General features: G+C 42.0%; 1 protein-coding gene across 1 annotated transcript; it reads left to right on the plus strand.

The window, feature by feature from the left end:
• The first annotated feature begins 3,306 nt into the window (after positions 1-3,306).
• On the plus strand, positions 3,307-5,765 carry LOC138887437 (uncharacterized). The gene is made up of 5 exons (XM_070169192.1): positions 3,307-3,381; positions 4,449-4,661; positions 4,771-4,920; positions 4,997-5,188; positions 5,256-5,765. The coding sequence occupies exons 1-5, from the start codon at positions 3,307-3,309 to the stop codon at positions 5,763-5,765; spliced, it is 1,140 nt and encodes a 379-aa protein (XP_070025293.1).
• Positions 5,766-11,461: the final 5,696 nt, after the last annotated feature.

Raw genomic sequence — 11,461 nt, forward strand, 5'->3', positions numbered from 1 at the left:
ATGCCTTGTTCCTTTCCATCCATCCAGTCCTTAAAACACAGATGGGAATAGTCCTCCATATCTTCAAGTTTTTCTTCACTTTTTGAGCCTGCCAGATTTCCGAGAAACTACCGATCTTCTGTGGAATCACCAGGGACACTCCCATAATAGTAAGAAAAAGCTCCCAGCATTGTCTTGCTAAGGTGCATTGTAGAAATAAATGTTCAGCAGTTTCCTGCTCAATGTTGCAAACATAACATCTGCTGCACAAAGAGAAACCTCTTATTTGCAATTTATGCTGAGTTAGACAGGCTTCCCTATTTATTAATGCTAAGTGAAAACCTTCACGCGATATCATTCAAATATAAATCTTTGATGAAAGTGCTATGTTTATGTTTTCTTGATTGCTTGTTTTGCAGATGATTATTCCCGTGCTGTTAGAGGTCAATATTATTGCCATCATTATATATTGCATTTACTGCTTCTATATGATTACGTTCTCTTTTAGGGTTTTAAATGTAAAATTATATTAACTCTGATGTTCCAAAATTCATGTTTCCACGCCTGTTCGTTAGAATTTATCTGGCCATTTAGGATATCCTCTGTGAGATGGCTATGTCACATTTTTGTTTCCGACAATCTCCATCTCTCTCATGCATTGTTATTCTTTAGTTTTTTTTTAAAGTAGCTGGTTTTTATTTTCTAGCCTCCAACTAAGGAAAGACAAATCCAGCTTGGGTTTCAGGTGACATCTCAAGTCAGCTTCCAGGAACTGGTCAGATTTGATACCGTGAGCATCTTTCTCTGCAGGTTTGCGTGACTGCTATAGTTGTGCTAAAGCAGGGAAGTCATTCAATTATTTTTACCACCTCCATTCCAGTAGGAAAGCAAAGGGAGAATCTGCCATCTACTTCTGTTTCTAATTTTTCACAACGTAATCATGCTTAATCGATATAATTGCTGCAGATTTGAGTAAAGTTGCTGCAAGAGTTCCAAACAGCGATATATTTCTAGGAAATAGTGGTGGATATTCTTTAAATGTGACATTATGCTGCCAGAAAACATCTAAGACCCAGACTTCATATTATTTAATCGAACAATCATGAAGAAGAAAGACACTATCAAATCTGTAGGGAAGCTGAACATGTTGCTACCTCTATTCATATTCTTCTTCCTTTTCTTGTTGGTCAAAATTTTAGATCCTATTGATCTAGAGTAACTACTAGGTGAAGTAGCTTTACTTGTGGGGGTAGAGATCTGCGGTTATAGCCTTGATTTTGAATATTTAGAGGCCTCAGGCATAAGTATGACATGTCTGGCTTCGCATTTGGGATGAAAAATTAGGTGTCATTCTTGACTTAATGAGCAAAAATTTGTTTTCCTTTATAAGAAGTAAGTTGCTTTCTTGACAACAGAGGTTTCTCCGATGGTCAAGGTTGTGGGTTTGAGTCACCAAAGGATCGATAACTCCAACAAGAGGGGGATCAAAGAGGAATAAAAAAAAAAGTTGCTTTCTTAGCGACTTCATTTTGAAATTTCTTTGCTCTCTTTTGCAGTTTCCTTTCTCTTTAGGATATACTTGAAACGAATTTCGTTGAACATTGTTACTGTCAAATTGCATTAGATCTGGAAGATGCTTCAATCAGGCAGTTTGCTCTTTTCCAACTTAAATTTGAATGTCCCTTGAGGACTTGAGATTGACTTGTGGGATCGGATACAGAAATTTACAGTTGAAGTTGCGTCAGCCCAGCACCTGATAAAGAAGGCCAAAACCATTTTGATTCAACTGTGCGGGCCTTGTTTTTTTATTCGTTCTAAGTTAATGGAGAAGTAAATCTGCTCTAAGTTATATTACAATTCTTTAGTTTGTAACTAAGATTCGTTTTACTTACAATTCTTGAACTATTGGCCAACATGTGCATATGAATCGAAGAAGTTAATTCAGAATGTTTTACTAACCTAAATTAATATAAAAGTTTACTTCTAAGGCTTAAGTTCCCTCTTGCTATTTTTTTTCTATCTTTCATCAATAAGATCGAAAACTACAGTAAACAGTGAAAACAGTTGTTGGTTTCCAAAGTATGGCTTGAAATGTAATTTTGTCGCCTAAATTACGGCAATAATGTAATTAAAGAGGTTCCATCTCATTGTTTTAGCTGGACATTTTATAAGCCGAAAGTAAGGTTGAAATGCAAAATAAGGAAAAATTTCTAAGCACATATTTTATGTTGTTTCTACAAAACGGCATAAGGAGAAAGAGCTAAAGAGCTCGAGAAAGGTCGAAGAATAGTGAAAAAGAAACCAAATGAAACTTTGTACCAATAAATGTGTTTACTCTAAAATCTGGATAACAATTAAACTTATAATATAATTTTAAGGATACGTGATTTCACCTAATACAATTGATAAATGCAAAGATTAGCGATAGAAGTTGATAATAAGATAAAGCAAACCAGCGTTTGAACAGAGCTTTCAAGTTGGAATACCCTCGAGCTAGTAGAGCAAAAACAGTTAAAAAGCAGCAAACTAATAAACAAGAGAATTAAAGAGAGAATATTGTATTGCTTTGATCTGTGTGAATGTCCGGGGTCCTTACAAATGATGAGGACTCCTCTTTATATAGTAGATGAATCCTAATTATTGTACAACTCTAATAACAGAAGGAAATCACATGATTAGCTAATTAACCGCCTTTGATTTGATCCGTTCCGAGATCCCCGCCATGATCTTCAACCAGTCACGGATATCTCGCTTTCCCGTTATTGTATTTCACTCGGAGTCTGCCCCGTTTGACCTCGATCACTGCCTGCTTCGATCTCGGCAGGTACTTCGATTCTCGAACATAGTACCTTGCCTTCGTCGCTTTGATCCGTTTCACTTCGAGACTAACCCTTGAAATAACTCCATGGTTTCGATTAAACAGCAAAATCGGGTAGCCCGATTTTAACCGTATACAGATCGTCCCCTCGTTTCTTGGAATGTAATGAGAAGAAGCGAATTAAGCCTCCGATTTTGTGCCTCGACCAGTTATGACGTCATCATCGTGACGTAAGCGACAAAAAGTGACCGAAACATCTCGTCGGTACAGTTCCCAAAATCATTAATGAGCTTCTGGTGGTCGGCTACCAGTGCCTTTGAACCGTCGCCGTGAACATTATAAATAGGCCTTCCTCATAATTTCCCAAACTTTACTTTCAAACTTCTCTTAATCTTCAAAGCACTCTACTTCTTCCAAGTTTTTTAGTTCTGCAAATTTTTCAAATCTTGCTGTCAACCTTCCCTCAATACAACAAATCTCATGTTCTTCTTTCTTTAACCCATATAAAAATGGCAAAAACGTCAAAAATCGTTCCTCAAAAGGAAAAAGCTTCTTCGTCGTGGCCGGCCGGCGATAAAATACCGGTGGATCCAGCCTTGAGGAGTGTGTTCCCCGGGGGTGCGATCTTACTTCCGACTTCAAAGTCGATAAAACTTTGTCGGTCCCTGGCCAGTGTGAGCCAATGTCGAGATATATATGCTCGATAACTGAGGGAGACTTCGAGCAGGTGAGGAAAGATTGCTATTGGGAAAACAAAGAAGTGGTGATTCTGACCCCCAAAGAGGACATCACTACTTCCGTGAAAGGGTTTCTGAGCATTTACACCTTTCCTTTCACACTGGGCCCTGTCGATTCCGTCATCATCGACTTCTGCTGCCAATACCAAATAACCCTAGGCCAGATCCATACCTCCTTTTGGGGGATCGTAATTCTGCTCCGGTTCTTTGTGAGCAAGGTCGAAGAGATGCCTTTCACCCTCGACCATCTCATCAGACTGTACAACCCATGCCTTTATCGAGGCGGGTTAATAAGGCTTCAACATCGGTCCACCAAGGTACTGTTCTCGAGCATAGACGAGGACAAATATCAAGGATGGATGGGACGGTTCGTTTGAGTGAGGACTTCCAATATAATCCCGGTTGAGAAGATGCCATTCCCCGAGGAATGGAACATGAAGCGTAAGTACAAACCCATTTATAGCTTCTGTTTATTGTTTTGTTTCTTTTGCCTTTTCTTATTAGCATCTTTTCCTGCGATGCAGCAATTTCTTGGATGCTTGGTGCAATTTTGAATCTTGAGGGCTGGGTTCGGAAACTGACCTCGACTTCTTCATATGCCGAACGCTCGTGGCGCGACTTGACAAAGGGCCGATGGGAGGCCAAAAATCATGGTAAGATTCTTTTCATGTATTTGATGATCTTTTTCTGAGATGTTTCCTTTCTCATTCAGTTGATTTCTTTTTGCATAGGCTTCTGAGACATTGCCTTCATGAGGCCCCTGTTTGGGGAGGAGGTGGTTCCGCCCCCGATCTTGAAGCCTTCGAAGGAGAAGAAAAAAAAGGATCTCGCCCTCTGAGACTCCAAAGCCTAAGAAGAGAAAGGCTCGCAGTTCGAAAAAGGACACCACTGCCATACCTGCTAATGTTGCTCAGTGTCTAAGGGAGGAAGAAGAAGAAGATGAAGATGCTGACTTCGAGCTAGTAGCTCGAACAAAGAGGAGCATCAATGCTCCGAAGGTCGCTGAACCGGTGATGGTTGAAGAGGTTCAACCTCGGACCGAGGAGATCTTGGAGGGTGGCCCGAGCAAAGTCCCCGAGTCTTTGGAGGCTGAAGATGCCTCCCGCCGTGATGAGCAATCGGCGGATGTGCCTGAAGGGGCCGGTTCCGAGGCCCTTCGGAACGAAGAGAACATCCCAAGTGACTTGCTTGGGGCAATAAATGCTGACGATTCGCCGCCCCTCCCCACATTTTCAGAGGGGCAAATTCAGGAAGCCCAACCCCCGATGTGGGAATGGCCCACGAAGGGGAAGACCTTTTCACGGTTGCTTCACGGGAGTCGAAGATGCTTCCGATCTAGGTGATGCATCGAGTATCTTCGATGAGGCTCATCGACTCCCGAGTCAGGTAAGCCTTAGCTCCCTTTATCAATATTGCTTTTGCCTTTATTTCCTCTTGCCTGATTTCCTTTCTTTCTTCATAGGCCTTGACGCTTCATCGGGAAGCATTCTCTAAATCCCGGTCAGAGCTGAGCTGGTATGAGGCCGATCTTAAAAGGCTCACGGAGGAGAGAGATGCCCTCAGACTTCTTAGTGGGCAAAAAGAAGAACAGATCAAGGTCCTCCGAGCCGAGTTGGCCATAACCCATAAAGAGCATACCGACCTGATTGATCAGGTAATGAATTTTTTTAGGAGTACGATGTATCACTTCGGGGATGATGACTAATACTTCAATCCTGCAGGTTCAGAAGAAGGCCGAGATGATCGAACAGCTCCGTAAAGTGGCCAATATGATGAGGGCGGAGACTTTGGGGTGGAAACAAAACATGGATCGCCTTGCCTCAGAAAAAGAGACTGCTCGAACCCAACTGTCATCGGCCGAATGTCAGCTCCAAAGCATGAAGGAGGAAAGCTCAGGTCAGGCCAAGAAAATGGAGGAGCTTGAGGCTCGGTTGGTCACCGAGCTGGACAAAGCCAAATCCAAGGTTGAGACGGCTAAAGTCAATGCTGAGGCGATCGCAGGTATCTACCGATCCGATGCCGAGGCCTCTCAAGCTCGAGCAAAAGAAATTTTCGATGCTGCTCAGGCTCGAGCATTCTGCATTGCCGAGCATGCCAAATGCCAGTCTCGGAGAGAGACTCTCGAGGAGATTCATGCTAAATCGTTGCTCTCTTCCGATGATGATGATTCTGGGAGCATGAGTGGTTCCGAGGGCAGTGAAGATGAAGATGAGGCTCCCGGGGAGGATTAGGCATTTAGAATTTTTCCTTCTTTGAATTTTTTGTGTAGGATCCTAACCGATCCTTGTAAATATTTTCATATATATATATAAGATCTTTCTTCTCTTTGATTTATCTTCATTTCAATTTATGCCCCGTACAAATTCCATTTTGACCATGTCTTGAAAATTTTCATGAGGCTTGGGCAGTTTGATCGAAATCGGACTAGCGTAGTCCTTATAATTGAGTGAGTATCTGCTCAAACTCGAAGTAGGATGCCCCTTAGGTTTTAGTTGAGTAAGGATGATTTCTCAAACTCAATAATGGCCCTTAGGCTCTTGAATTATGCCGATATGGCTTTAAAAGGAATGGCTTTTCTCCCTTTTCGGCATAAAAAGTTAATCATAAAAATTTGTTTACGCCTTAGCACTAGCTAAATCTGTTAGGGTTTTCGGGGGTTAGTATTAACGAAACCCTTTACTTTGTTATGCCTTAACATAAGCTTGTTCGAGAGTTTGAACAATTTTGTGCCCCATAAGGTTTTTGAGGGTTGATGTTATCGAAACCCTTTGTAATTTTGCTGAGGGTAGCCTTTTTAAACCAATTTTATGAAGATATTTGAAGGCATGTTTCATTACAGAATTCGTACGTCTCCGAATCGTGTTAGATTGGCCGTAACCTTTAACTTGAGTTTTGCCCTTTGGGCTTGTTTCTCTATTATGCTTCGAATTTGTTCGAAGTGTCAGTCCCCAAGTGGGGTGGCCGTGGCCTATAAAATCGAGGATTGCATTTTCAAGGTCTTATGGCCTCGAAGTTTAATTATTCAAACATGTCGATTTTTGGACGACAATCCGCGAATACGGGGTTGATAGCTCGAGCTTTAGTTGCGATCGGTGCTTGAGCAAGCTTCCCCAATAGATCATAAGTAAAGTAGAAGAAGTAGAAATTTCACTAAGGCATGGAACATACGGTAAGGAAAAAATACTTCTTCCAATAGATCATTCATGCGTACATGTTTTGCCATTAGGTCTCGAGTAATATACAAGGACACGGTTCATTTGACCGTTTGGCCCTTACAAGATTTTGCCTATCGAGACTTGTTGATACGAAGTATTTTCCTTGAGAACATAACATCCGAGGGTGATTACATCCGAGGGTGATACCCCCCAGTATTCGAGGTTGAGTGTAAAGAAGCCTCGGATACTGTTGAATTGTCCCCAAGTAGCACAAATAATTGTTTCCTCGTTAAAAACCTCACCGGAAAAACCCATTTGGGACAAAAATCGATCTAAGGGAAAAAGAGTGCAACACGTGCTTTAAAACCTGAGGTCTTTGTGTTGAAGAATTTATCGATGTCTTCGATCGAACACCTGCAATAAATTGGTATCAAATACAAATGAAAAAAGGAGAAAGTCATACCTTAGCAATAATATCATTTGAGGAATGATATGTTCCAATTATTGGGCAATTGTTTGCCATTCATCGTGCTAAGTTTGTAAGATCCCTTTCTGATAACACGAGGACCTGGTATGGTCCTTCTTAATTTGGGCCGAGTTTCCCTTTGTTTGGGTTTCGAGTGTTGAGGGTGACTTTTCTCAAAACTAAGTCCCTGATTCGAAAGTGGCGAAGATTGGCTCTTCGATTGTAGTATCTTTTGATGCGCTGCTTCTGTGCTGCCATTCTGACGAGGGCGACTTCTCGTTTTTCATCTAGCAATTCGAGGATTGTGTTCATAACCTCGTGATTCGACTCTTCTGTTGTTTATCAAAACCTGATGCTGGGTTCCCCGACCTCGACCAGGATCAGAGCTTCAACGCCATATACTAAGGAGAGCGATATTGCCCCCGTACTAGATTTTGACATTGTTCGATACACCCAAAGGACTTCGAGCAAAATTTCTCTCCATTTTCCCTTAGCATCATTCAATCTTTTGTTTAGATTCTGAATGATGGTCTTATTTGTTGATTCGGACTGCCCGTTCCCACTAGGATGATACGGCGTCGATAATATCCTTTTTTATTTTATGATGCTCGAGGAACTTCATTATTTTGCTACCGATAGACTATTTTCTATTGTCACATACTATCTCGGCAGGTATCCTGAATCGGCATATGATGTGATCCTAGATAAAGTCTATAACTTCTTTTTCTCTGACTTTATCGAAAGCCTGTGCTTCTACCCACATAGAGAAATAGTCAGCCATAAATAAAATGAATTTAGCTTTACCTGAGGCCGATGTCAGAGGACCGATGATATCCATCCACCATTTCACGAATGGACATCGTGTTGGTGGATCATCGACACATATCTTTGGCACTTGTCGCATTTTCAAACAACTTCCTTAGTGTCCTTTTCCATATCAATCCATTAGTATCCCACTCTAATGACTTTGTGAATCAGTGATTCAGCGCCGAAATGGTTTCCGCAAGTACCCTTGTGAATTTCTCGTAGAACGTAGTCCGTGTCTCCCGGACCCAAATATATTGCCAACGGTCCATCGAACATCCTTCTGTATAATGTTCCATCTTTGGCCAATGTGAATCGTGCAACTTCGCTCGCAGAGTCCTCGATTCCTTAGTGTCCGATGGAAGCTTCCCACTTTTTAGATACTCGATATATTTATTCCTCCAATCCCAAGTTAGGCTTGTGGAGTTTATTTCGGCGTGCCCTTCTTCGATCACTGACCTTGAAAGTTGTACAACAGTCCCCGATCTAAGTTCATTATCTTCGATCGATGACCCCAAATTTGCAAGGGCACCGACCTCGCTATTTTGTTCCCGAGGTACATGCTGTAGTGTCCATTCTCTAATTCGATGTAGAGACACTTGTAATTTGTCTAAGTATCTATGAATCCAATCTTCCCGAACCTCGAAAGTTCTGTTGACCTGTATACAAGTTGGGATTCACACTTGGCCTTGACGACCTCTTCTCCCAAGCTCTTAGATAGCTCACGACCTGCAATCATGTCCTCATACTTGGCCTATTGTTAGTTAATTTCGAAGTCTTGATAGACTGTCTAATTGTATTTCTTGTGGGTGGCTTCAAAATGATGCCGAGCCCGGACTTCTTCATATTTGAAGAACCGTCCGTAAAGAGGGTCCATACCCCCGAAGATGTACCTGATTTGAACAATAGTTCCTTTTCGACCTCGGGTATGAGGGCTGGCATGAAGTCGGCCACGAAGTCTGCCAAGATTTGAGACTTGATGGCCATTCGGGGTTGATACTCGATGTCCTACCCGCTAATCTCGACGGCCATTTGGCCAATCGGCCTGAGAGTTTGGGATTGTGCAAAATGTTGTGAAGAGGGTAAGTGGTCACCACACAGATTGGGTGGTACTGAAAATATGGTTTTAATTTCCTAGAGGCTCTTATTAGAGCAAGCACTAATTTTTCTAAGTGTGGGTACCGGGTTTCAGCTTCACCTAAAGTTTGGCTAACATAGTAAACAGGAAATTGCGTACCTTGCTCTTCTCGAACTAGGACACCACTTACCGCAACTTCCGAGATTGCCAAATATAAGTACAATTGCTCGTCTGCTTTCGGAGTATGAAACAATGGGGGGCTCAAAAGATACCGCTTTAACTCTTTCAACGCCTGTTGCCATCAGGGTCCAAGCGAAATTGTTCTTCTTTTTGAGCAGTGAGAAGAACCTGTAACTTTGATCCGAAGACCTCGAGATGAACCGTCCTAAGGCGGCTATCCGTCCTGTTAACCTTTGTACGGCCTTAACACTGTCCACGATTGTGATGTCTTCGATTGCTTTGATTTTATCGGGTTTGATCTCGATTCCCCAATTTGACACCATAAAGCCGAAGAACTTACACGAACCGAGCCCGAATGCACATTTCTTAGGACTGATATTCATGTTGTATTTTCTCAATATGTTGAAGGTTTCCTACAAATGGGTCAAATGGTCCTCTGCGTGCATGGACTTATCTAGCATGTCATCAATATAAACCTCCGTTGATTTACCTATTTGTTCTTCGAACATTCGGTTTACTAGGCGTTTATAAGTAGCACCAGCATTTTTAGCCCAAACGGCATTACGTTATAACAATAAGTACCGTACTTAGTAATGAACAAAGTCTTTTCCTGATCCTTCGGGTTCATTTGTATTTGATTGTAGCCGGAGTAGGCATCGAGAAAGTTGAGGATCTCGTGGCCGGCTTTGGCATCGATCATGCAATCGATATTCGACAAAGGAAATGAATCTTTAGGTCATGCTTTGTTTAAGTCTTTGTAGTCTACGCACATTCTAAATTTATTTCCCCTTTTAGGGACTACGACTACGTTTGCTAGCCATTCGTGATATTTTACCCCTGAATGGACCCTATTTTGAGAAGTTTTGTTACCTCATCCTTGATGAATGCATTCTTAACCTCGGATTGTGGCCTTCTATTTTGCTTTACTGGTCTGAACTTTGGGTCCAAGCTCAATCGATGAGTGGTAATCTCCGGTGGGATTCCTGTCATGTCAAGGTGGGATCAAGCAAAACAATCCATATTTTTAATAAGAAATTTAATAAGTTTTTCCCTGAGCTCTGGGGTTAAGCCCATGCCCAGGTATACCTACCGATTAGGCATATGCTTGATTAGTACGACTTGTTCCATCTCTTCAACCGTTGACTTTGTGGTATCGGAATCAGCGGGGATTACAAAGGTTCGAGGTATCATATAGTCATCATCCTCAAAAGTTTCTTGCTGCTCCGATCTGGTTGAGGCCGGTGACTGTGGTTGCTATTTGACTTCCTGCTTTCCCTTCGACTCCGATCCCTTCGTTGATGATAGTGCCGATACTGGTATTACCTTATCGATTGCAAACATATCTTTGTTTGTGGGTTGTTCGCCGTACACCATTTTGATCCCTTTCGATGTTGGGAATTTCAAGACTTGATGAAGCATTGAAGCTACTGCCCTTATATTATGAATCCATGGTCTTTTGAGCAACGCGTTGTATCTCATATCACCTTCGATTACTTGGAACTTTGTTTCCTGGATAGTTCCGACCATGTTTACTGGCAAAATGATTTCCCCTTTGGTGGTTTCACTCTCCATGTTGAAACCGTTGAGTACTCGAGCTGCGGGTGCGATTTGATCCTAGAGGCTGAGTTTCTCTACGACCCTTGATTGAATAATATTCGTCGAGCTACTTGGATCAACCAACACACATTTAACTTGAATTTATTCATAAGGAAAGATATTACCACTGTGTCGTTGTGAGGCTGTTCGATCCCTTCTGCATCCTCATCGTTGAAAGATAAGGTATCTTCTGGTAAGTAGTCCAGGGTACACTTTTCCCTTGTGATTGTAGCTTTGGTGCGTTTAAATATTGGGCCCTGAGAAATATCGACCCCACCAACGATCATATGAATCACATGCTGCGGTTCCTCCTGTTTGTTTTTGCTGTTTGCATCCCTATCTCTGAAGTGAATTTTAGCTCAGTCACTCAAGAACTCTTGAAGATGACCTTCGTTGAATAAATGAGCTACCTCCTCCCTTAATTGCCCGCAGTCTTCGGTTTTACGACCATGGGTTCCATGGTATTTGTATATTTGATTAGGGTTTCTTTGAGCCGAATCGAAATGTAGGGGTCTGGGCCACCTAGCATCCTTGATTCGTCCAACGGCTGATACAATACCCGATGCATCGATGCTGAAGTTGTATTCTTATAACCGTGGCGGTTCCTTAGGCTTGACATATTTATCGAGGCCACTCTAACTTATGAGC

Source organism: Nicotiana sylvestris, chromosome 3 (genome assembly GCF_000393655.2).
Source record: "Nicotiana sylvestris chromosome 3, ASM39365v2, whole genome shotgun sequence".
NCBI lineage: Eukaryota > Viridiplantae > Streptophyta > Magnoliopsida > Solanales > Solanaceae > Nicotiana > Nicotiana sylvestris.

Excerpts from the sequence above, each read along its gene's own strand:
- LOC138887437 (XM_070169192.1), top strand. The coding sequence starts at position 3,307 with ATGGCAAAAACGTCAAAAATCGTTCCTCAAAAGGAAAAAGCTTCTTCG. Across the intron at positions 3,382-4,448 it reads CGGCCGGCGATAAAATACCG|TGTCTAAGGGAGGAAGAAGA; the intron begins GTGGATCCAGCC and ends AATGTTGCTCAG. Across the intron at positions 5,189-5,255 it reads ATACCGACCTGATTGATCAG|GTTCAGAAGAAGGCCGAGAT; the intron begins GTAATGAATTTT and ends TCAATCCTGCAG.